Source organism: Quercus robur, chromosome 5, assembly GCF_932294415.1.
Source record: "Quercus robur chromosome 5, dhQueRobu3.1, whole genome shotgun sequence".
NCBI classification, from domain to species: Eukaryota; Viridiplantae; Streptophyta; class Magnoliopsida; order Fagales; family Fagaceae; genus Quercus; species Quercus robur.
In genome coordinates this window covers 29,966,522-29,994,222 of record NC_065538.1, presented here as the reverse complement: position 1 = coordinate 29,994,222, position 27,701 = coordinate 29,966,522, and the positions used below count along the sequence as shown (strand labels likewise).

Sequence of the window (27,701 nt, the reverse complement as noted above, 5' to 3'; positions counted from 1 at the left end):
CTGGCTATAGCATCTTCATTGGTGATTCTTTAGTATCTTGGAAATCCAAGAAGCAGTCCACAGTGTCAAGATCATCAGCTGAGGCTGAATACAGGTCCATGGCAGTTGCAACATGTGAGATAGTGTGGATTTTGTATTTTCTCAAAGATATTGGTGTGAATCATGACAAGGAGGCCTTATTGTTCTGTGATAGCCAAGCTGCATTGCACATTGGTTCCAATCCAGTCTTCCATGAGAGGACAAAACATATAGAAATCGATTGTCATGTGGTTAGGAATAAGGTGTTGGAAAGGGTGATTAAGTTGAATCATGTTAGATCAAATTGTCAGTTGGCCAATCTGCTCACTAAAGCTCTGAATTATAATCAATTCTCCATTCTTAGTTGTAAAATGGGGATGATTAATATACATGCACCTGCTGCTCTTGAGGGGGAGTATCAGAATCCAAGTAAGGATGAAGTTACCAAGACTAGTGGCAAGAGCAGAGAAGCATCCAGCAACACAAAGGATCAAAGACTCACTCACAGAGTTGGAGATTCTATAACAGAGCATAAACGGCAAGGCTGCATAAGTGAAGGTTGATGCATACATGACTTGTAGTTTAGTCTGTTCAAGTATTCACTTAAGTGTTAGCACGTGGGAAGTTAGTTATTTCTGTAGCTTGCACGTGTAGTAGTTTGTTATTTTTCTGTTAGTTAGTTAGCTTTCGTGTTCACACTTGCATACACTGGTATATATATGTATTGCTTGTATTCGAGAATCAATTAATGAAATATACAGTTTTCAACTTCTGAATCTGTGATAATATCTCAGACTACCAAAAAAATGTTGACAGGCACAAGAAAAAACATGTGCGTAGATGTCAATAAGAATTTTAGCTCTTGAAATGTTCTTCTAAAATTTTGATAAGAATATTCTTCAGAAAATCAAAAGCTTCAGTGTTTTTGTGGACCTTGATTAATATCAAGTGCTTCTTCCCGCAGCTGAACAGGAAGCACCAAAGGTGCTAATTATCGGTCCCTGAAAAATAAACAATGTAATTAAGAAGCATGTACACATTTGAAGTTCCTATAAAAGTTATAAAAAAAAAAGTAGTACCTTTGCAAGAGTTGTAGGAGCCACACTAGAGGTATCAACAGATTGATTTTCAATAGAATGCAGAAGCCGTACACCATCAGCATTTGCAAGTATTTTGATTCCATTCTCACTTGTTGATACAGCAAGTAGTATCCCATCCTTATTAAATTGAATGCAAGGAGTAGCCTAAAAGATCTTCAAGGTAAAGATTGTTAAATTATAAGAGTTTCAAAATACTTCCGCGCACATCTAGAAAAGGGCTTCCATGGGCATTACCAATAATCCACCATAGCAATTATCAATAGGCAACTATTGTCCATGTCCCAAAATTTTATTTTAAACGCATCACCGGTTGCTAGGAACGGGCTCTTTATTGTATCTGTTAAGTTATAGTTTTTCACATAACATTATGTTGGCTTTATTTCATAACAAAAAAATGTTGTAATTGCATTAATTTATTTCCTTGTATTTTGTGGGATTTAATTGTAATGGGTATAGTATTAAGTTGGTGAAGATTGTACAAGACAATTGATCTTGTGACTGACTCATAAGTGGACAACCCGCAAAAGGTCACATGAGAAGCATATGCTGGAAGCTGAACAGTCTTTTGCCAGGTTGTATTTTGCGAGTCATTTTGCGATTTGGCCAAGTCACGAGAGTGTGATTTTTATACTCTTCACCCATAGTATATATACCCTCATTACCCACAAAATTGTAAGGAGACTATTTAGAAGAAAACCCTAGAGAAGTTTATATAATACCCATCTTGTTAGAGAGAGCTATACATCCTCAAGAAAGAAATCTTTGTAGTCTTTTCTTCTCCCCTCTCCCATTGTTATACTTTGAAAGGAGATTTATACCCAAACATAACCCACATCTATTCAAAGTGTAAAAAGTATTTTAGAACTTAAGAAGCATTGGGTATTTGCCAAAATAAGCCGGTGAGGCTTAGTTGTGCAATCAGGCAATATTGCGAGATCTAGATAATTAGTGAAGACAAGATTCCGAGAAGTCCATTGGTAGTTGGAGCTTAGAGGGCTCAAGTACTTTGGATAAATTAGGCTTGGAGGGTCTTTTTGGTATCCTTATACTCCAACTTATTTACTAATGGATTATTTCGGCTTAGAGGGCCGCGGAGAGGTTTTTCGTTGAATTCTTTAGTTTTCTCTTTGATAACACATCGCCATATTATTTTGGGTTTGCTATTCTTTTACCCACTTCCCTTTCCATTTTAGTATTGTACCTATTTGTTCATCCATGCAGTTGTTGAATAATTCAATTGATTAATTTGTTAATCACGTATATCCTGCATTAAGTGTGTTAAGCATAAAATTAATTAAGTCGTAATTAAAAATTGGGAAAATTATTGAATACTCTGAGAGTACTATAAATTCGTACTCCCCTCTCTCACATGAATTGTGAGTCTCACCATAAATTTAATTAGTAGGATCCACAATTATGTGAAATGAAGGAGTACGCATTTATGATATTCCGAAAGTACCCAATAATTACCCTTAAAATTGGGGGTCTAATCAAGCTCTAATTATTTGTAATATCGAGCTTTCAACGACCATGATATACACGCTTGATAGTCACTTGATGTTCATCCAATTCCAAAAGGTATGATTGTCCTTCTTTACTAGTCTCACATATGAACAGCCTTCGATGCACAAAATAAAAGAAACATGAGCAATTGCTCAATCATTTTGAAATTTTGATAGAAATAAGCAGTTAGATCAATAGTAAAACATCATTACTACCTTTTCCCTTAGCACTGAAGGCCATTGTCTTGCAAGATTGGCCCCATATGCGACAGTTAAGTAGTTGACTTAAGCTATCATCTAACCAAGCCTTAATTTTCCCATCAAGAAGAAGATAATTTCTTCTATCAAAGGAAAGAAAAAAAGAAATTCTCTTCAATCATTTTCCACACATTTGTAAAACAATAGAATGGAATACATATCCCTATAAGCATTCCTATCTACCCACAAAACTGGGATTAAAATCCCATTGCATCCCATTCTTCAAATATCTTCATTCTCCAAGTTGTACGCATCTATATATATATATATATATATATATATCTAAAAGCTGAAGCGTGGTATTTATTGTTGCGATGCTCTGATTGAGCTACCTTAGCAGCTACGTCATTATCCTTTTTTGTTTCTAATTTTTCCTATATATTTTTTAAGCATATTTTTTAAACATTTTCTCATTTAATAAGGTGACTTAAAAACTCTATTATTTAAAAATTAAAATATCTTTTAACCATTATTTTTATTATTTATTTTCCAAAACTCTCACTCCCTTTTACCTCTTCATCTCCCCCACTACTTTCTACCTTAATATCATTCATTCTCTACCCTTTATTTTTCTTTATTTTGACTCTTCTTATTCCCAACATATTACTATAAATTTGACATTTTCTTTTTCATTCTATACTTAATTTTCTCAGACAAATAAGGTTACTTCTCTCTCTCTCTCTCTCTCTCTCTCTCTCTCTCTCTCTCTCAATTTGTTTTTCATTTTTTTTATTGCATCCATACTTAGGTTGATGAATTTTTGTGTTAATTACAATTCTACTTTCGGTTGATGTGATTTAGTTTTGTGTTTTAAGTTGTTATCTTTTCTATTCTCTTTGGTTATTAAATATTATCCTACTGCATTATACACATAGTATATAATAATATAATGTTATTATATTATATAGAATGATTTGGATAATTTGATGTTTATTGTTATATATTTTATTTTTACTCTTTTTTCTTCTTATCTTATTTTATTCAATATTTAAATTCAGTCACATCCTCCATACTTATGTCTCTCTGGTCATTTGGGCGAGGGAAAAGGAAAAGAAAATTGATTTCATGCGAAAGGAATACAACTTTTCCTTGGAGTTTAAAAAAAAAAAAAATGAGAAGCACCAATTATATTCACCATTTTTCTTCATCATTCTCTTGGGGAAAAAAAAGAAAAACACAAATACATGTCACAAAATGCAATTAAAATTCTTAATTTGCATTTACAGTGCAAAATGCAATTAAAGTCAAATATTTGAGACTTAACATTAATGCAATTAAATACAAAATCAAGAATTTTAAAGAATGATTTAGAAAAATGCAAATTGTATTTTTAGTTGCCTATTGATATGATTAAAAGTCATAATGTAAGAAGTTACTTATATGAAATAAAATTATATAATGTTAAGTCTCAAAGGAGAAATTGAATATTTGACTTTAATTGCATTAATGTTAAGTCTCAAATATTTGACTTTAATTGCATTTTGTACTGTAAATGCAAATTAAGAATTTTAATTGCATTTTGTGACATGTATTTGTGTTTTTCTTTTTTTTCCCCAAGAGAATGATGAAGAAAAATGGTGAATATAATGGGTGCTTCTCATTTTTTTTTAAAACTCCAAAGAGAAGTTGTATTCCTTTCGCATGAAATCAATTTTCTTTTCCTTTTCCCTCGCCAAAATGACCAGAGAGACATCTCCACACAAAATGACCCCGTTCTTAAACTAAGATTTGTTTGAACCAGTCATGCCTAGGATCATTTTACACATTCGTGACATTGGACATTGATGATTGATTCATCAATTTGAAGAGTGCAGCACTGCAGCTCCAAATGTACAAAACATGCTGATTGCACAAACATAAAGCAAATAGGTATAGAGGGTGCTTGACCAATTAAAGCTGATAAAAAAGGAATAACTAAATAAGTTAATAAGTTCAATCAATACCTTCCACTATCATGACAAATTTTTGCTGAGCTCCTAAACATTCAAGATTATTATTCAGTATTATTTTAAGAGGTAAATATGTCTCCCTCTGCCCTAATAACTGCTCTCCTCTGTGCCTCTTCTATCGTAATATCAACACTACTGTACATTTTCTTTTGTATGTATTGAACTATGGAAGAATTTCTAGTCTTAAACCACTGGTTGATGAAAGCTTTATCATCTGAGCACCTAAAAAACCTAAATATTTGCAGTTCCCTTTTGGAATAAAAAAGGATCTATAAAATTGATGTGGGCATGCTCATTAGTTAAAGCCCTGAATCATCCTGAACCAGCTGCGCAGAGTTGACACTAGGACCAACACCACTTTCGAGTGGAGGTGCGACACACCAGCTTCCCCCTGATTCTGGGGGCTCAATAACATGTACTCCACCATCAGTTAGTCCAATTGCAAATTGATTAGGTTCAGACGGATGAGCCGCTATAACAACTGGATAAACCCTAGTCATGTCCAACAGTAGCATCAGTTAGAAGAAAGCAAACCGTGGAGTACATAAATTTACTTTGATTACAAGCACCCATAAACCATAGTTCTTAAGAGTTATGAACAACATCAAGGCGCACCTGGGATTAAGAGGTATATATGCAGCAGGAGTAATCCTAGACCTCAGTTGGAGGGTTGTGGCAGTAAGGACACACACACTACCATCTTTAATGCTTGCGTAGATTAGCTGGCCATCACATGAATATGTCGCATCTGTGACTGAACCACTTGATTCTGGAGGAAACCACTGTCACCAATAAAATTTATTAATAAAAAAAAATTAATACCAAGGTATTTTCAACATAACTAACTACCGGTGACACAAAAAAATAACTGGTTTTTCCTCCATAAAAAGCATGCAGATTTGAGCATTTACAGAGCTATTTTCAACACAGGAGATATTGGCTCCATTCTTTTTCAGCATAAAATATTTTCAGAAAAAAATGTTGTGTCTTCCAATGTTCAGTGTGTCGCAATCAAAATTGCTAGTCAATAGCAAACGTTTTCATGGTTAACAAACAATTACATTAGAATATTAGAAAATAGTTTATACTTTCAAAAAATGTATACAAACTCGTGACAAAGCATGCTACCTTATCCCCCTCCACCAAAAAGCTCCTTTGTGCTACCACCATTACCTCCCTCCCCCAATCCCCCGTGTCACCTTCCTCACCTCCATTTTTCAACCACTACCTCCCCCCTCCTCTCCCACACTGCCATCACCACCAATCACCTCCCTCCCCCTCTACCTCTATTACCAAAATTATCATTGCTTACTATTTTTTGTGATTTTGTTGGTATTAATATAAAGCTTTTCAGAGCAACCAAATACTAAAAAATTATTTTCAAGGTTTGAACCAAACAACTAAAATAATTGTTTTTCTTGAAAATTATTCATACTGAAAATATTTACCCAATGAAAATGTATTACATTGAAAGAACCCTGATTCATATATATCATGACTTAACACTTAACAATCAAACAATTCTATCATAAAAGCACAAAAACATGACATAAAAAACACATTAATGCTTAATAATTATAACTTTTCGTAAAAAGAAAATTATGCCTCACAGACCTGCATAAGGCAATCCAACCTTGGTGCCTCATATATGGCTATTTGAGTTTCATGGACAGCCAGTACATGTATCTGATCTTGGTGAAATTGAACACCAGTTGGTGCAAGAGGAGATGATGATTCACGTCCATGGGGAATATACAAGAATTTTCTAGTATGCATCTCCCATCCATCCATGCTCCACACACACAACTGGAAATCAGTACCCAAAAACCAAAAAAAAAATAATAATAATAATTAATATTGCAAATTTTTTCAATTCAGTCACCCATGCACAAAAAATCAAGACATGATACAATAATATTTCTCATTTCTAGCATTTGCAACCACACCTTAATGGAAAATTAAGTACACTGTAATTTCATGATGCTTCTTAACAAGCATCAACACACAGCTGGAATCAGTACACAGAAACAAATAATTAAAATGTATTAATATGGCATACTTCTTCAAGTGAGTCACCCATTCAAGTAAAATCAAGACATACAACACAAAAATATTTCTGATTTCTTGCATCTGCAACTATGATGCAGTGGAAAATAGAATGCTTCATATTAAAAGTGAGAAACTCTTTGATTCATTGATTGGGTGGATAGTGAGGAAGAAGCATCTCAAGCTCAGGAGGGAGAAAATTTCTCAGCCTCAAACATGAGACTCAAAGACGTAATTTTTCATTCAATGTCAAAAAGCTTCCTTTAAAATGGCTAAACATTGCTATTTATACACCAACGAATTAGTTAGGACAACATAATCAAAACTATCTAACTCATAAGCATATGTAGATGAATTAGTCACATGCAAAATAATTACAAGCTATACATAACACAACATTTATCCCACATGTCTAAATCAATTAAGCACATGTCTAATCCTAATCAACTGTGCACACGGTTAAAATATTTGATCACATGTTCTAAAAGATAGCCTTGCTTGAAAAGTAAACTTGGCCACACAAATCCTATTGGATTGTCTTGATTCTGCCACCTTATGGCCACATCATCCAGGCACACTCAGCCACATCATTATGCTTGCTTCATATGAATAAGGGATTAAGGGCATCAAATGAACTGCATCAAACTACACCTTAATGGCAAATTGAGTACAGGAAAATTGCATGATGCATCCTAATAAGCGTCAAGCTACATACTCATCTTAAAATAAACCTACAGTTTGATGAAGCATATACTCTGGTTGCAATGATTTATAAAAGAGATTCAAAAATAATTGAGAAAACTGTACAGTAGATGCCAGTGTTTGCATTATCTCATACTACCCAAAAACAAAAAGCACAATATAAAGCACATGAAAAAAAAAATGTTATTCCAAACAGACATGCTTTTTTTTCTATGATAGAACTTTCACAGAATCAGGAATTTTTTCCTATATATTCAGACATTGAGACTGAACATAAGCATAGATATCGATAAAATTTAAAGCTCCTGCTCCTGAAATATTCTTCAGAAAATTAAAAGCTTCAATGTTTCTGTAGACTTTGACTAGTTGTTCTTAGTTTCAGGAAACCTCAGCTTTAATTATCACATTATAAATTCAGCTTAAATTATTACAATTATTAATATTATTCTACAATTGACCTCTTCCATTAAACAAAAATTCCAGACTAGAGTTCTGACACCAACATCCCAAAAAATTTTCGCGCTTGACTCACCTTTGGCTTCTTTCTTCTAATATAAATCCATGGACAATGACCAGACTAAAATTTATGTGTGTTCAAATATATAATACAGGAAAAGTCAGTTGTATTACTTGGGAAAATATTTGCAAAATACCCAATCTTTATTGTTGTGCACATAAAATTTCTTTTGGTTGATTCACTTCAGTGCAATTTGTAAACACAAATAATGCATTCAACTTTGAATGATCACCATAAATGAAGCACCAAAATAAAATTAATTTCTTATTGGAAAAACACATAGGAAGCCACCTAAGAAGATGAGATCGGAAATCAAGTACAATAAAGGAGACAGTAGACAAAAACAAGTAAAGGAACAAATTCAAAGTAGGAAAAAAAAAAAAGAAGGGAAAATTCGATAAAATATTATATGCAAATATGTCATGTCAAATTAGACATAGAGTTGAAAAATCAGCCCAGTACATATTAATAGTAATATATTAGAAGGTGACATTGTAGTAAAATATGAAAAACTCAAAAATAAAAAAGGTACAGGGCCATAGCCTCTTAGGCCCTCAGGCAGTTTACACAATTATGAATCATAAAATGACAGCTTTAAATGTTATTTTCAATTAATTAAGCCTCTTGTGTTCACCATAGAAGCTCACAGGTATATATACTCATGCAAGTACACCCCACAAGCATGCGCACACAAGCTCATAGAGAGAGAGAGATTCTATTCATTTCATAATTTTTAAAGAATATACCTGAACATCAGCTCCTGATGATACAAGAACATTTAAAACATTAGAAAAGGTTAGGCCAGTTACTCTGTTCTGATGACCTTTGAGCTTGCTTTTGACCTGTCCAAATATCACATAAAAAATTTTAAGTGGCACTATTTTGAATTTCATAAACACATTTCATGTTGGTTGAATCATATAGGTCTTTGTTCAAGCTACTACCTCATCAATTCTGATATTATAGATATGAATCGAATAATCATCAAAGCCTATGGCAACAATGTTGTTGTCATTTGGGTGGAAAGCAACAGATGTTGCCGCTGGTGGTGGGGACATGAATGTTGTCATTGTCTGCACAACAAATGCTTGGGTTCATTTAAAGGTGGAGTAAAAAAGTAGGAATGCATTCCCATTATAAACCTTCCAGGCAATTGGACACCTATACTAGATATATTAAATGACATTACCTTGAATGTAGTTATATTAAAAAGGGAAAATTTTCCACCAGACGTTGACAAAAGATAAGAATCATTCTTCGAAAGAGCAAAACATGGAACAGCACATTCAAGACGTGTGTCACTTATATCATTGGTCATTAATATTCCATTGGGCGGTTGCCACAATTGTGGTGGCACACTAGAAGTTGCCTACAATAAGCGAAGCATTAGTAAAGTGCTAAGTGTAACAATAACAATATAGTTGGGCATGCTGCCCTTAATAACAAAGGCATCCATACCTTCCCATCGCTTGTCTGCCATTTCCAAAGTTTGTGTACAGCATTAAATGCTAATGCCAAAATGGCACCTCCCATGTGTGTATATGTCAATCCAATAATCTGAAATGGAAAAGGAACTGTTACAATTGAGGATAAAAAAACATTATAGAATTAACTTGAGGGATTCTTTCTTTGACCTCCTCTCTCTCCATTTTAGAACATATTCTCAAAAACATTACTTAAGAGTTCTGGGAAGTGGATAGTAAACTTAAACCAGGACATGATTGACAGTAGACAAATACAGACCCTTGGACTTGAAATAAGTTCCTATTTTGAAACAATACAAACAAACAAAATTTCTATAATATTGAAAAAGGAGATTAAAAGTATATGATTTAATAACCGCTAGGTACACTTAAACATCAGTTTGGCCAATTTAAGCCTGAAAATGATCCAACAGGCTTATAATTCAAAAGCTATAGACTTATATTCAAAGTACACAATTAATAAGTGATTATCTATATTTAAAATAAAATATGAATAATAAGAACAGGGTGGGTTACCATGTCAGAGAATTAATTTTTTGGAAATTAATTTCAGAATATGATAGATCCATGAGCCTAAATAAAACACATACTGCAAATATAAAATGATACCAGAGCTGAAAAAATTGTTGGGCCAATTAAATTTTTAATCATATATGTTAAGCATAGTTTCAAATTAAATCGAATAGTTTCAAGGTTTCAAATTAAACCCTAAAGTATAAGTTTGTTACAAAATAAACCTTATAGTTTTGCTAATTTCAAATCAAACCCTAAAGTTTTAATATCATACCCTAAAGTATAGGGTTCAATTTAAGAATAACAAAACTATAGTGTTTAATTTGTAGAATTATTTAATACTTCAAAACTATTGGATTTAATTTGAAGTCATCCCTAAAGTACAAGGTTTAAAACGTAAATTGTTCCAAATTTTTTGTTAGAGAAAATAAAGTAGAAACTTCGTGTCTATAAAACCAAAGGCCAAGATAACCAACATATATAATAACCATGTGTATGACCTACTGTCAAACGGACAACACTTGATCCTAGAGTGCTAAGATCATCGATAGGGAGAAATGGGCAACACTTGTACAAAACAAATTTGTCATAAGACCTGCTCTAGGAAGACAGGTAAGGTAATTATATTAGCATCTCTATCACTGATCTCACATCAAAAGTATGACAATTTAAAACATAACATCTTCCATTAATCCAACACTTCCCATCTATCTTGTTTTTTATAATCTGCATAACAGTGGAAAAGCTTATAATAAAAAGCTATTGTGGGTGCATTCAAGATTTAAAGCAGAGACTTAAGACAAATTAGCCAAGTAGCATAGTGTTTCAAAAAATAAAAATAAACAAAACAACATATTAAGCTTTGTAGAGCAATGGTAGGATGATGAGAACACTAACAAGGCTCTGAGGGCCTTTGAGGCACAATATACAGTGTCAGTGAACCATGTGGTCAGAAACAATTAATTTCTTGAAGTGTGCATTTATGTAACAGTCAACAAACAAGGTGCAACAAAAATAGAATTGGTTAAAATGGATGGTACTGGTGCCCTGGAACCACAGAATCTCCATGAAATTTTCATCAAAGCATGGATCATGGATGTATTAAATAACTTAGTCTATGACTTGACTAGCAAAACATGAGTTTGAGGGCAGCCACACTCTGTAAGACATTATCTGGCAAGAGATGAATAAACCCTCCACTAACAAAACATGAGTATGAGGGCAGCCACACTCTGTATGACATTATCTAGCAAGAGATGAATTACACCCTCCACTAAAGTTGCTTGCATATGATCCGCCGTGGCACTAACAGTACTATACTAATCCAGACAATAAGATATGTCATCAATTAATAATACAAAAGAAAAACCATTCACAAACAATCCAAAATGATCCTAACAAAATGAACTTGAAGTTGCTGCAATATGCAATCAAGTAAGCATTGATTCCCCCCACCCCCCAAATAAATGGATCAAGATCACTCACACTCTTAGTACATAGTCATCAATGACCATAGTAAAAACTTAATCTGATCAATATTTTCAATGAAATATAGAAGTAAATATGGAAATATTTTGGCACACCCCTGCCTTGGAAGAAATTTTTTTTTTTTTTTTTTTTTTTTTTTTTTTTTAAAAGTCGCCCAACTACCTAGAAAACTAAAGTTCAATTATGCAGAATGATGGTAGAAAAAGAGAGGAATTACATCATATTAACCTCAATGGGGGTTAGGAAAAATATACTTACCCTTACAGGCAAGTGGCAGTCAGGAAGCCGCAAGGAACGAAGCTGAGATGGTTTGTTGAGTTCAGTCAGCTTCCAGGCCTTAGATATCTCTTCATCAGAATATTTTAATCTTGCATCTGGCAGGCTTCGGCTATCTCCATTCTAATGAATATAAAGAATTAAAAAAATGGACAAGAGAAAAACACATTGAGGTCCCAATGAAAGATTTAACATGTGATTGTGCTGGCTGAAATGGCTAAAACAAATAGACAGCCAGGTAATATTTTTGATAAATATAGAACACCTTTATCCCCAAAATAGAAAACTTATTATATTTGACTTACACCATTAACACCTAGTGGAGGAAAGGCAGTAAGGCACTAACTTTTGGAATGGAATCCGCTAGAATTGCTACGGGAAGATAAGCACAAGGTGATTCTAAGCAAGTGTGGTCCGCGAAAAGAGTTCTGATGTCAGGGTTGAGCCTTGGGCGCTTGCAGAGATGGTGCTGCCAATTTAAGCTGCAATATAACAAGAATAACAATAGAAACCATCAAAGGCAACAATAACTTGACATTCCTATTGAAGGAAAGCATAAATAGTTATTTAGGAGACTGTTTTAATTACCTCTGATTGATTAATGTCCTCAGCCTCAAGTTTTTTAAGGTGGGAAATTGAAGCTTATCACGGAAAAGTGGATTTGCCTCAATCAACTTTTTTAGCACAGCAAGCACTATAGCTCTTGCTGACTTAGTATCCCCATACTTGGATAGCTGCTCCTTCTCCCTGAAGAAGACATATGTTTGCATGAAGCTTCATAAATCAGAATTAAGCTAAAAGTCCCACTTTCTTTGAATCCAGCATATACAACAAAAAAATATTTGGAAAATATTTACGCTGAAACAAACAAAGCCTTATTTTAAGCAGAAAAGTATTGAATAACATCTTTTAAAAGGTGCTGGGTGTAATTTTGGAAAGTAATAGCTTTTTATTTGAATACTAAATTATTGAATGCTCTCTTTGGAAAAAATTGAAATAATGATGATGGGATAACAAAAAGGGGTAGGGAGATAATATAGATTTGTACATGAATGGAGGAACAAGAAGTATACGTCTAAAATTAGATTCTCTGTTATTTAATGAAATTCATCAAGCTTGATAGATAGATAAGTTAAATAGATAGATAAAGATGTAACAGTATCATATACTGTCCTTTCCTTGTCGCACACTTTGACAAATTAATTTCAAATCACAATTCACAAACGTGACTCATTTTTCCTATCTCCCTGTAGGTAACTTGCTTTCAAGCAGGTCAACACTTGGTACCCTCATCTAACTTTCCCCACGTACAATTTGCTCAAAGGCGACAGTAACAAGCCTAGAACAATCCATTTTGTTTTGGAGTCCAAAAAGGACACAACATCCTATACACATTCATTTTACACCATCTTTTTTTTATATATATAAGTAAGAAAGATGTATATTCAAAAAGCTACCTCATGCAAAAAAAGCATAAGGCAAACCAAAGATTACAGAAAAAGAAACAAACAGACAAGAAAAGCTAATTACAAAGGAGAGAACTAAGGAACAAAAGGAGAGAATCACTAGAGGTGAGTCCCCAAACCCTAGATCATTCAAAAAGAGAACCACTAAAAGAAACAAGCAACTGGTCATTGGATTTTTCCATGTCCTCAAAAGTCCGTCAATTTCGCTCCCTCACCACATTAGGCATAATGGAACTAAATTCCAAATACTAGAAGAGTACTTTCCAAACCAATTTCACCAACTGAAAAGAGTATCTGCAATTGATCTTGGCAAGACCCATGAAATCCCAAAAGATCTAAAAACCAAGCTCCACAACCGATAAGCTTTTTCACAATAGAGTAGCAAATGATCCACCGTCTTCCCATTACAACGACAAATAATGCACCAGTCAACAATATGAAGGCCTCTGCCCCGCAAATTATCGCTTGTAAGAATCTTATCCCAAGCTGCGGTCCAAATAAAGAAAGAAACACACCGAGGAGGCTTAACCTTTCAAATACCTTTCAAGAAAAGATAATGGGCAAGGAACCTCGTAGCTTATTATAAAATGAGTGAATGTCAAAATCCCCATTCTTTGTCAACTTCCATCTCATATGGTCTCCATTCTCAGTTGGAGGTAAATTAAATCCCCAGGTACGAAGGAATTCATCCACAACACCCATCACCCAATCATTTGGTTCTTGAATTAAATGAACATTCCAACTTCTCCATTCCTTTATCCCCAACCGTTCGAGAGACAAGGCCACAGATGCCTCTCTATTAGTAGCAATCCCATACACAACCGAGAAGGTCAATTGGAGTTATAAATCCCCACACCACTGATCTGTCCAAAACTTCACTCTATCCCCCACCCTTACCTTAAACCGAATATTTTTGCTAAAAACCTCCCAACCTTTCAGGATACTTCTCCACAAACCACACCCATGTACACCCCTACCCAGCTTGGAAGACCATCCCCCCCCACTCTTCCCCAAACTTCAAAGCTACAACCCCTCTCCAAAGCCGTGTCTCCTCAACCCCAAACTGCCATAACCATTTTCCTAGTAAGGCTTTATTAAAAGTAATTAATTTCCTTACTCCCAAACCACCATTCGCCATAGACGCACACACCTTATCCCACCCCACCAAATGTGTCTAAGCTTGGTAGAATCCCCAATGGACGCTAGGCAAAGTTGTATTTAAGGACTGATGATGTATAAATGATTCATATAAGCACAGAAAGGAGGTGCTGGCATTCTGCCACAGGCCTCACACTATTCATTCCTTGTATAGAAAGGGTGAATAAAATAGGGCAAGAATGGTGTAGTTATGTCTCCACTAAAATCTTATCTCGAACGAAGTGACATCTACTTTGATGTGCTTGGTCCTCTTATGGAATACACAATTGAAAGCAATGTGCATAGCAGCTAGGTTATCACAGGATACTGGAATAGGTAGGTACTGTGAAGCCTAAATCATAAAAGAAGGGTTTTAGCCATGTTAGTTCACTAGTAGCATGTGCCATTGTTCTATATTATGCTTATGCACTCGATCGAGCAAATACATTTTGTTTCTTAGTTTTCCATGTCAAAAGATTCCCTCTCAAGGTGGGATATCCCATGGTAGTAGATTTTCTGTCTGAAGGTAATCCACAGGGCCTGAACCCAACAATCTAGTCTCCTCAATGATATCAAGCACATATATCCTTCAAGATTAACTGGTGCCATGCTTGGATTTTACCCTCAATACCTAATAAGTAGAGGAGCTCACCAAGGTCTTTAGCGTAAATATGTCGCTCCAGGAATTGTTTCAATCAAGTAACACCATCAGAATCATTTCCCGTAATTACTATAGTATTCACATAGACAATATGCAGCATGTAACTGACATCAATATGTAAGTGGAAAACTTAATGACCCATTTGACAGCGATGGAGGCCGAAGCTTGAGACTCCCTCAAAGAACTTTCCAAACCAAGATCTTAGTGACTGCTTGAAACCACATAATGCCTTTTTTAATTAACAAACACTGCTATAATACTCCCCCTAAGAAATAAACCCCAGTGGTTGCTCCATATAGACTTCCTCAAGAAGATCACCATGAAGAAAAGCATTCTTGATATCTATCTAATACAGCAATCAATCATGGTTGGCAACAAGGGATATCAGAACAGAGATGGAAGAGATCTTGGCCACGGGAGAAAATGTCTCATCATAATCAATACCATGTGGCTATGTATAGCCTTTAGGCAACTAAAAAAGCTTTAAGGTGATCAACAAAGCCATTAAGGTGAAACTTAATGGTATAGACCCATTTACAATCGACAAATATGTTTGCCAAGAGGAGGAACAGATTTTGTGACATGTATAAATGGCGATTCTTTCACTAAGAAACACCATTTCATTGTGGCATGTGATGACAAGTAGTTAGGTTGACAATGCCTTTGTAAAAAGATACAAGGTAAAGGATGTCTTCAAGACATATTCGTTGGCACTGTCGAATCGCAAGATACAGATTTTGTGACCAAATTAATTTTTATTTCTTTGAAAAAAATTGAAAGAAAGACATTAAAATAGAACGATTTTTTTTTTTTTATAAGAGCAACTCATAACAGTTTTTCATTAAGAACAACCAAGTCATTCAAGAGTAGTCATCTACAAAAGTGATAAATACTGAAACCAATTGGTGGCAACATGGAAAGGGCCCTAAACATAGACAGATAATGAAAAGAAAAAAGAAAAAAAAAAAAAAAAAAAGGAATCCCCAAATGAATCAAAGGAACAAGACTTAGAGCATTCACATCAGCTCATTTAAAAGATTCCGTCTATTTTACACCAAAAACTTACTTTTTCTATTTTACACCATCACTTTTACAAAACACCCACATCAGTTAATCTATTTTATCACCTCTTTTATTTAAATAATCAATTTTCTCAATTATTTTATTATTTCTCTCAACTAACCCATTTTACCCATTTTTATACGCGCGCTCTCTCTTTCTCTCTACCATATTTTCTGATTTCTTGCTCTCTCTCTTCTATCTCTCCATACCCACTCTCTCCCTCTCGGTCTATCTCTCTATACTCATCTCTCTCCCTCTCGATCACAAGCACCAATCCACATCATCTCGGTCACAAGTACCGATCCATAGCTCCGATCACAAGCATCGATCCACAGCACCGATCCACAGCTCCGATCACAACTCCGATCACAAGCATCGATCCATAGCTGCACCGATCCACAGCTCCGATCCACAGCTGCACCGATCCATAGCTCCGATCCACAGTTGCATCGATCCACAGCTCTGATCACAAGCACCGATCCACAGCTCAGTTCTCCCTAGATCCGATCCACAAGCACCGACCTCCCTAGCTCCAATCAGGCAAGACCCATACCCACGAGCTCCGATCAAGCGAGACCCACGAGCTCCGATCGTTCCGATAAGCACCGATCTGTCTCTTTTTTGTTTTTCCATTTGGGTTTGTTTGTGTGTGGGTGGGTTTGTGTATCTCTGTTTTTTTTTTTTTTTTTTTTAGCTAGTGTATCTCTGTGTTGATTTTTCTGTGTGGATGTGTTTGTGTGTGGGTGTGTTTGTGTGCATCTGAGGAAAAGAAGATGAGGAGTTGAGGTTGTTGTGCACAGAGAAGAGAGAGAAAAATTGGTGCGAACGGAAATTAATAAAAAACTAAATACACATGCTACAATGCCCGTGTAAATTTACATGGGTACTGTAGCTTGTTGAAAATTTTAGATGATTATACACGATTTTAAATGGACTGATGTAGTGTGTTTTTTGGTTCAAAATGTGTAAAAGTGGCCAAAATGTGTATTTTACACATTTATACAAGAGCTGATGTGAATGCTCTTAGGGCTCTAATACCATGTTAATGAATGATGTATGTATAAATGTTTCATATAAGCATAGAAAGGAGGTGCAGGAATTCTGCCACAGTCTTCATACTATTCGTCCCTTAAATAGAAAAGGTGAATAGAATAGGACAAGAATACCCTTGAAAGGGACAGCTGGTAGAGACTGCTCACCACCTATACAATACAAGGTAAAACCATAATACATATTCCTATTTCTTTAACAGGGACAAAGCATAACACTAAATCAAATTTCACATCTCAAAAATATCCATACTCTCTTTAGCATCCTCATTTGTGTTTTAACACATTGTTGTCTTTCCCTTCTATATTTGACCTTCACATAGTAGAAAATTCATGAAAATACCAACATCATCTACTTTTAACTTCTTGGTCTTGATTTGTAACTCAAAAAGACCTTAATCTTGGTAAGCTATAAACTCCATTAAATCCAAGGACATTACATCCTCCCTACCACCTCAATGCATGTGTCTTTCAATAAAACTTCCATATTAAACTATGGGAAATGTTAACAAGCACTTGCAAAAGGTTGTTGTTAACGGGCACAAGTGCATGCCTGTGTATCTTTATTAATCTTTGTTATAAAAGGTACAGGAAGGCACATTACAATCCAAAAACTCCAATCAAAAAAATGTAAAAGAATCAACACACACCTAAAGATGTGCTCTTCATTAATTAATACCAACATAAAATGCACCTTAAACAAGTTCAAGAGAAAAAATATTTCCACGAGGCACATTACATTTAAGCATTTTCTATAATTTTTTATTCAATATTTTCTTTAAAAAAAAAAAAAAACTGTCCTGTGAGTTCCAGGAATCCTTGTGTCACAATCCAACAAATCAACCCAAGTGATACAGAACAATGAACCCATTGCACCGTTCTACCTTGTTTTTCAATGTCTAATAATACAGGTTAATTTGATAAAACTTAGACCACAAATCCCATAACACACGACAATATAATCTATCAATATAGTTTCACCAAGAAACATTCAACATACCTAAAGTTTCCCAAGTTTAGAAGCAGTGTCATTTCCTTGAAAATCCCTTCATTAAATTTAGAGAACTCTTTCAAGTCCTTCACAAGAATCTCCACAGCTTTAGCATGGTCATGCCTGCAAAACAAAAACAAAAACCCAAAAAGGATAAGAATAACCACTTAGACAAAGTCATTATTCCCCGGAAACTTAGCGATACACAATTCATTTTGTGCAAAAAAGTATCAGCAATTTTTACATTACCTAAAAAAAAAAAAAAATCAAGAAAGTTACCTATCAAGTGCTTCAAGGTATTTTTGCTTTCGAATCTCAAAGAAAATCTTCATTGAAAATTTATTATCATCGACCTTAGTAAACCCAGAGATGTACTGCTCCACCTCGTCCCATTCACCATTGGTGACACATTCCTCAAAATACCTCATATTGAAGTAAAACCCCGACTCTTTCTCTAACCTTCATTCACACACACATACCCAAATACACAATCAGCATCAAAGCAAAGCAAAGCAAACCCAACAATAAAAAAAAAATAATAATAATAATAATAAATTACTGAATGCTTGAAAATCTCACTATACTCATCATTTGGCCCCAGTGAAAACTGAAAACCAAGAAAACACAAACTTGCATAGAAAAGGAAACAACACAGAATAGACAAGAAAAAGAATCCATACTTGTGAACAGTGTCCTTGAATTTCTCTTCGTCCAGAAACTGAAGTATCAGAAAAACAGCTTCTCTGTTCAGCGAAGACATATTTTCTTCCTATCCAAACACCCACCTAAAAATTAAGTAAAATAGCCGATCATTCCTAATATCACTGCAAAAACCACACAAATTAGGGTTCCAATTCCCACAATTCCAAACCAAAACCACTCACAATCATCATATTCATACTCATATATCATATACGCACACATTGATACAAAATATACCTTCATACATACATACATACGGACCTACATACATAATATATAGTATATATATACACACCTTGTTTGGTTGAATTGAGTTGGAGAGAGAAAGTAGCAGCGAATGAAGACTGAGAGAGAGAGAGTGAGCGAAGAAGTGAAACTGAAACCAAAAGAAAATGAGCAGCAATGATAAGAACTCTGTTTACTATGTTATATTCTCTCTCTTCCTAAATTCTCTCACAGCGAGGGACCCGCTTATGCATAAAAAAGAGGAAATGAAATCACAACTCTAACGAATCTTAACCGATAAGTTGTTATAAGTTTTAATTTTAACTTATTATTAAAATTAATTTTTTTCATTCACGAGTAAAAACTATTTGTCATTTAAAATTTATTAACGAATCTTAATTGATAAGTTGTTATAAGTTTTAATGTTAACTTATTATTAAAATTAATTTTTTCATTCACTAGTAAAAACTACTTGTCATTTAAAATTTATTATGAGAATGTTATTAATGTAGTACGTCTCATATATAAGCTCGTGTGATTATTACTCCAATTTTTTAAAAATGATACATTCACAATATTTTCACAACAAATTATAAGTGGTATAAGTGATAAGTTACTATTAGTTCTAATTTGAATTCATAACTTAAATTACTTTTTTGCACACTTGTAATAGTCAATAACAACTTATTACTTAATATTTGTTGTAAAAATATTGTAAATATAGCATTTCTTTTTCTTAAAAGGCTTCTTTTTTTTTTTTTTCCTTTTCACATTTAAAGGAGATGGACAAAATTTGGTTATGATTTTTTTTGTAGCCTAATATATGTCGCAATATGGGCTATCTTTGTTAAATGCTAAGAATTTTGGAATTTAATTGATTAGCATTTTTGGATATATTCATGACATTCAAGATTTAAATTCTGTCTCCCTCATTATAACTATTAAATTATCAAAAAAGTAATAATTTCTTTGTCGGATCAACATATGTTACCATAACACTAAAATAAATAAATAAATAAGTAAATCTACATATGATACCTATTATGATGCCGAATAACTATTCAATGATTAGGAGAGACTCATTATTTACGTGAGACTGTAGAACATGCATATATTGTGCTCCGAAAGTACTAAATAATTACACTATGATTATTGATGACAATTGTCTATCGCAAGTATTTAGATTTTAGCCTTTAAAAAAAAAAAAAACAAAAACAAAAACAAAAAAAAAAAAGATTCATGAAAGAAAGATGTTGGATTAAAATGTCTTGTTAATGGGTGTACTAAGAACACAAGTTAAGTGATATCAAATGTTAATTGACACTTTTCACATCCTACCTTTCTCGATTATTAAAAGAAAAAAATGTTTATTATCATTAATTCACTAGTTGGTATTCATAATCTTAATTAAGAGATGGTAGATATGATAAAAATTTTATTATATAAATTTTACAAATTGATGTGTCACCGATCACATAAAGGTAATAATTTTTTTGTTGTTGATAATCTCACATAAAGGTAATAAGATATTTATTCAATAGTTCTTTTGCATTTTTTTTTTCCATTTTAACGTGGTTAGAGTATTCACATTAGTGTGACTATTTTAATATTTTAGCAAATATATAATTAAAAATATTAAAAAATTCACACATCAGTCTCAATATTTTGTTCCACATTTTTAACTTTGTGTAGTGCCCTCGCCAGACTCAAAAATGAAAAAAGTTTATGTTTTTCTCAACCTTTCTCTGCCATGACAATATTTGTTCTGCAATGCTTCATATGGCATTGCGTTGTTAGAGCATTTGCATCCTAAATCTTCAAACTATTCTATTTTACTATCTCAAAACCTACTTTATCATTTATACAATACTATTTTACAATACACTGAGCATCCTAACTTTTATTTTCCTATTCTACTCATTAAAATATTATATCAACACAATAAAATATTTTTTTTTCCTTTTTTGGTTTTTCCCAATTTTCTCCTCCACACATGTATATACCTTCCCTCAACCTCCAGCATCGCGCCTCCACTGCCTAGTCACCACCACCGCACCTCCACCATGCCCACCACGCCACCACTACCCACCAAAATCCTATCGGAACAAAAACCCATATTTAAATAAAAAAAAAAAAAAAAATGCAGAACCTAGAAGAACCAGAACCCAGAAAACGCAAAACCAGAACCCAGAACCCAAAAAACGCATAACACATAACCTAGAACCTAAATACCAATTCTCCATTCTTCAAAAGATTTATAATTTCTCTACTTTTCTCAATTTCACATTCAAATTATCAAAATTCCCTTATTACTGTTCTTCAACCTCAAATCTTAAATGTGCAAAACCAAAATGGCAACACAAGCCACTGATCCTACTCCCAAATCAAACACTTGATCTTCTCATACCCCACGAACTCAAACCCAATCTCCTCGAACCCAAGTTACAATCTCACCACGTTGTGACTTTGCAGAAAAAAAAAACACCACCACCGTGACCTTGCCATGCTGAGATCCACCACGAATAGGCCACCACTGCACACCAAGAGAAACAGGGAGTGGGAGACGAAGAGACAAAGTGAGAGTGAGGGAGAGCGGACTAAAGGAGGAGAGAGGACTGAAAAACACAGATAATAAAGAGAGAGAAAAAGGCAAATGGAATAAAAAACTATTGTTTTGTTTTAGAATTGAGTTACAATGCGATTCTACATTTAGAATCACACTGTAGCACAATCCCAAATTTTTTTGGGATAGTAGCTTTTTACAAGTTCAGATGCAGAGGTTGTTTTGGGCTTTTATGCTAAATTCAACCAACATATAGCATATATCATTCTTAATGTGAATGCTCTTAAGATTAAGACAATTTGTTTATGGGGGAGATGCTCAAAGCATGTCATGCTTATGTCACCAGTACAAACAAATCTAATGGATTTTTGAAATATAAATTATGTAAAATTATTTGTGGGTGATACAAGACATGGATAAAGGGATTCAATGGGTGGTTGCGGTTGGTCGTGAATTTTTTTTTTTTGGATCTTAAATGTGAATAAGAAAATAAAAAGGAATAATATTTAATTGAAATAATGATAAAGTATTAAAACTGATGTATATCTATAAAAAAAAAAAAAAAAAAAAAATTGAATAGCTAAACTAGAAAAAATGAAGTTTTTTGAGTTAGTTTAACTAAAAATTTGAGGGGTTGATGTGAATGCTCTTAGATAAATTTTATTTTATTTTTAAAAAAATTACTTTTTTTTAGACGAAAAAAAATTACTAAAGTTTAAAAATACCTTTTTTTAATTTTTTATTTATAACAAAAGTATTAAAAATACCTTAAAATATTCTTAAGACACTCATCAATAGAAGTCTAAAGTAAATGAGTGTACAATACAGGACTTCTGAACCCATCTTCTCATCTTATTATTAATACAAGTGTCTATGTAAAATGTTGGCTCTAATTAATTAGTATAATGTCTATAAAAAGAGGATTATTAATCATTCTTTTAATGGTTATCTATTAATAAATCAATTAACAGTTTGTAGTTCGATCCGAAATACAAGTTTAAGTAGTAATTTGAAAATGGAGTAAGCAAAAGACAGCATTTGTAAACAATGCTATGGATTCTAAAATTTTCACTATAGCAAGTAGGCTATAGTTTTTTTCTTAAAAAAATGTTTATATCATCACTTATTTTGTTAAAATTAAGAGCTAATAAGGTATAAATTTTTACACGAGACAAAAAAATAAAATAAAATAAAATAACTGCAAAAAATATGTATATATATATATATATATATATATATAAAGATGGTATTGATAAACTGGTGATACGCACATTGGTGTCAGCTAGTCAGTGAGGGGAACAACACTGGTGATAAGTTCTATGGAACCTTTGGTGATAAGCCCAATTGCATATCACCAGAAAGATTTGCGTGTGCTTCGATTAAACGAAAGATACTTTTTGTTTTTTGTGTTTTTTTGTTTTCCTTTAAAGGCATATGGAAAGAGAGAAGTTATCCTGTACGTTGCAGCATTATGATGGATTGTACCGTGATGATGATCACTGCTTCGGTTGAGACAAGTAGGCCATCGTGATCATCATACTTTGATCGATAATATAGAGTGTACTGATGTGATTTGTAGAAGAGATGACGGTGGAGGTGTGTATATTGATAATAATTTAATAAAGCTATGGATACAACAAAATGTAATACGATGGTAATTCCATCTAAGTTACATTAGGTTCAATCAATGGATGGAAACAGGGCATTGGGGGTTGAAGGTGTTCCCGATCCTCCTTAATGAGGTAGTTTTGACATTAATAATGTAAAGATGAAAAAGAAAGGAAGGGACAACAATACGACTATTAAAAGATAGAGAATTGAAAATTGGACCAGTTAAATAATCTATATATATATATATATATATATATTAATAAGTAAAGTTTAGAGAGAGGTAAATTAAAATTTGAAATTATAATGTAATTTTGTGCCGTGTATCTAAATTTATGTGAGAACCACATCACAATTATTCACTTAAATTTTTTAATTTTTGTGCAAAGTGAGTTAATGAAAGCAAAATACTAAGAATTTAATATTAATGAATTATAAAAAAAAAAAAAAACCAATCACATAAACTCAATAAAAATTATCACACAATAAAGATTACCACTCATTCTATCTTATTAAAAATTATAAGAAAAAAAATGATCATAATATTAAATTTACATAAGAATTTTAATATGCGACTAATTTTGTTTACTTTAAAAAAATTTGATTAATTATTTATATTTTTATGATTAAATTGTGTTTAATTTTAAATGTATTCATGTGTTTGTATGGGTTACATAATAGTTTCTTATAATGTAATGTCATAGCCAAAAAATTATTTCTTAGATAGATCCAATTATGGTATTGATAACTTGGCTGTTATCACTCTTACAATTTCTGTTGATATTTATTATTTTAAGAAATCATGGTGATATTGGAACTGCTCATTCTTTTTTATGATCATTAAGATCAAGACTTGTGGATTATTCAAATCTGAAAATGGATATTCTAAATTGGGTTGATATGAACTAGCTATAAGAAAAGCACGTCGAATATATTCTACTTTGTTAACATCAAGTTTATATATTTGTGAACGTAACCATGGATTATGTATCAAAGAGGTGGCATCCATTTCTTGAGGTTGGATTCTTGGAGATTTAGTGGAACGCTCATCAGTCGTTGTAGTATCACTATTCATTGGGAAAGGTGTATGTATTAACATGTGATTGAGTCACCTCTTTTTTCTTTTAAAAAGTATCAATTGTTTTTGGCTTGCCCATATTTTTCTAAGCTTTAAGGAAAAAAAAAATGATTGACTCACAAATGAATCTGGAAGTACCTATAATAACGCAATATTTTTGTTATTAGAAATTTTGTATCAATGTATTTCTCATAATCAGGAGCATTGTACTTCAGTGACATTATTTGGTCACTAATTACAAATCGAATCTTCCCTCCCCCACTTAAATATATTTTGGTTCTCTGTCTATAAAATTCAAATTAATCTCTTTTCTCTCCATTTGTTTTGCAGATCAGGTGTATATCTTTTCATTAGACTTTAACCCTAACAACCCAACCATTCAAATTGCAAGGTAATTTTTAAGGATAATTTCTCTTATTCCTTTTTTTTATTATTATAAAGTTTTACAGAGTTGATAATATAAAATGAATATATTTTTTTTGGAATTAAAACTCAATTAACAATTAAATGAATTCTTGAAATATACGGTATTCATGTTTGATAGAATTGGGGAAACATGACGAGGCATCTTTTTTATAAAACAAAATGTACTTTGTTAAATTATATACCTGTGTTAAGGAATGAAAAACATGCTAAAAAAGTTTTATTGACAAAGTGAAATGAATATGATTGTTGGGGAATTAAAACCCAATTAAAAATTAAATGAATTCTTATAATATACAGTATTCATGCTTGATAGAATTGGAGGCATCTTTTTTATAAAACAAAATGTACTTTGTTAAATTATACTAGCCTCTAAGCACGCATTCATGTGCGTGCTCAAAGGCTATTTTATTTTTTTGAGTAAAATTTAATAATTAGCATTCATTATAATTTAGGATTACAACGTTTTTTTCAATCACAAAAATGCCTAAGGGTGTGATGAAAAATATATATCACCTGCAAATGCATAGCACTCATCATATTCCTAGGTATATTTTTTGTGATTTGAAAATGTAGTAATCCGAATTATAATGGATGCAAATTATTAATTTTTACTAAAAAAAAAAAAAAATAGAAAAGCCTCTGAGCATGTGTGTAAGTGCATGCTCAAAGACTAATTAAAATTTAAAAGCTTTTTTTAGAAGAAAGTATTAAGATATTTGAATTTCCTCCATAACTACACATTTACACCTTTTTTTTTTTTTAATTGGCGCAATTTTTTTTCTTCCCCTAAATGGTTATCTATTTCACTTTTTTTAACCCATGTCTAACTTCCCAATAAGTTGATTTTTTTTTTTTTTTTTTTATACTTTTTTTATACTTACCTCTTTGTTTATTTATTTATTTATTATTCTTTTTCTGGTTTTTATTAGGCTTTTTTTTTTTTCAAATCAATTTTTCTTTATTTATCTTGTGATAACAATTCTTCCTAATTTTTTTTTTGGATAAATTCTTCTTTATTTTGAAATTTAAGAGAGGAAAAAAAAAAAAAAACTCATACTATAAAACTATTACTATAATTTTTCATCCATATCTCTTAAATTAATTAGACACTACTACTCTCCTTTTGGTTTTCAAATTGCTAACCGTATCACCACAATTTGGTTGGATTATTTTTGTAAATGAAAACTCCCACATCCATCACTCTGATATCTCTCTCCCTTTTCTGCTTATTCCAAACCCATTTGTTTTCACAGTCTCACATGCATTCTCCAACTTCAATTTCAATCCATGTGAGTTTTTATTTTTTATTTTTTTTTCTCTATAAAACTTTGGTTGATAATGGGTTCTGTTTTTTCTCCCCTTTTATGAATCCTTTTTTTTTTTTTTTTGATAACACAATTGTAAATTTTGGGGGCAAAGGAAGCACAATGTTTGTGGTGAAGGACTAGCACAAATACAATGAACCTTTTTATTTTTTATTTTATATAATAAGTAGTAAAAATTTCTATTTTATTTTTTAATATGCTCTTTTTAAGGATTTTTTTTCCTTTCTCTCTCTCATGTTAAATAGAATTTTGTCTAATTATTTTAATATCTTTTTGCAACATCATTTAGGCCTATGTAAAGGAAGCAACTGTGGAGCTCAGTGTCATTGAATCAATGAAGCTTTATGATGTTGATTCAAATATAATTTTGTTTACTTCAAATTGATGAATACTCATGGACATCAAATCCTTTCATTCCAAAGGCATTACTAGGATTCACAAGGCTACGAGGAGCATTGAGAGAGAGAGAGAGAGAGAGAGAGAGAGAGAGAGAGAGAGAGAGAGAGAGAGAGAGAGAGAGAGAGAGAGAGAGAGAGAGAGAGAGAGAGAGAGAGAGAGAGAGAGAGAGAGAGAGAGAGAGAGAGAGAGAGAGAGAGAGAGAGTTCATAGGATAAGATAGAAGAAATTTCTTACCAATTGATGATTTTTGTTTGACAAACTATGTTTACAATTTGTTACTCATCTCCTTTATGATTCTTTTACATGTATAATTTTAATCATATATATACTTTTCCCCACTTTTCAAAAAACAAGATCAACAAATCTAAAATTTATCTCTCTTAAAATTTTAAACCTTCTTCATCTCCCTTCCACTTTTGCCTTTCTTTTAAGAAATATGTGGGTGTTTTCACATAGGGGTGTGTAGAATATCTACTTCACTCGCCAACCCATCCCATCCACAGCCGATCCGCCTGCTTGTGTGGGTCATTAAGATAGGCAATTTGGGTTGGACGGGTTAGACACAGATTGGGTTGGATAACGGATTGAAACATTACCAACCTGCTACAACCCGACCCGCTTGCTTAATTATACATAATATAAATATATATATATATATATATTAGTTCAAATTGATCAACCGTATTCTGTATTTAAAGTTAACCAATTCACTTGATCAATTTTTACAACTAATCAGTAATCAAGTCCTTAAACAAAAGATAAAAAGTCAACATTGAAACCCTAAACTCACTTCAACCGTATACAACATATACTTTGTATTTAGCATTCACCTTCAGCTGCTTCCCCTCCCTCCCTCCCTCTTTCATGTTGTTTTATCTTTTTCTTCCTTAACTTTTTTGAAGCCTTTTTTTTTTTTTTTTTTTTTTTTTTTTTTTTTAATCCCTTCAATTCTTCACCTTCCATTAGCTTTCATCTCTCCTAGACAACCACAAAAGTAATTGTTTTTTTGTCTTGTATTGTTTAATGTTTGTATCTCTATTTTTATTAAGTATGTTGTTTGTCTTTTTAATTTGGGTCTCATATATTCTAGTAAATCTTGAGACTATGCATACTATTTTGAAGTTTATTTGTTATATTGGTTGTTATTATTTTGAAT

At 32.8% G+C, this 27,701-nt stretch overlaps 1 protein-coding gene across 3 annotated transcripts; it reads right to left on the bottom strand.

Moving 5' to 3' along the window:
* Positions 1-4,781: 4,781 nt before the first annotated feature.
* LOC126725752 (topless-related protein 4-like) lies at positions 4,782-19,368 on the bottom strand. Of its 3 annotated transcripts, none has more exons than XM_050430645.1 (14): positions 19,217-19,368; positions 18,900-19,043; positions 18,499-18,678; positions 18,229-18,342; positions 12,442-12,600; positions 12,200-12,335; positions 11,836-11,976; positions 9,551-9,649; positions 9,282-9,461; positions 9,037-9,165; positions 8,839-8,934; positions 6,442-6,633; positions 5,443-5,609; positions 4,782-5,319 (listed from the first exon to the last, which is right to left on the bottom strand). In XM_050430645.1, the coding sequence occupies exons 2-14, from the start codon at positions 18,977-18,979 to the stop codon at positions 5,127-5,129; spliced, it is 1,866 nt and encodes a 621-aa protein (XP_050286602.1). In that variant the 5' UTR covers positions 18,980-19,043; positions 19,217-19,368; the 3' UTR covers positions 4,782-5,126. The 3 variants fall into 3 exon arrangements, with proteins under 3 accessions (XP_050286602.1, XP_050286604.1, XP_050286603.1); XM_050430647.1 differs by having other exon boundaries at positions 8,902-8,934; XM_050430646.1 differs by having other exon boundaries at positions 18,900-19,004; positions 19,217-19,362.
* Positions 19,369-27,701: the final 8,333 nt, after the last annotated feature.

Coding starts and splice junctions, on each gene's coding strand:
- LOC126725752 (XM_050430645.1), bottom strand. CDS start 18,979: ATGTCTTCGCTGAACAGAGAAGCTGTTTTTCTGATACTTCAGTTTCTG. Junction 12,336..12,441: donor AGGACATTAATCAATCAGAG/GTAATTAAAACA, acceptor GTTATATTGCAG/CTTAAATTGGCAGCACCATC. Junction 5,610..6,441: donor GGTTGGATTGCCTTATGCAG/GTCTGTGAGGCA, acceptor TATTGGTGACAG/TGGTTTCCTCCAGAATCAAG.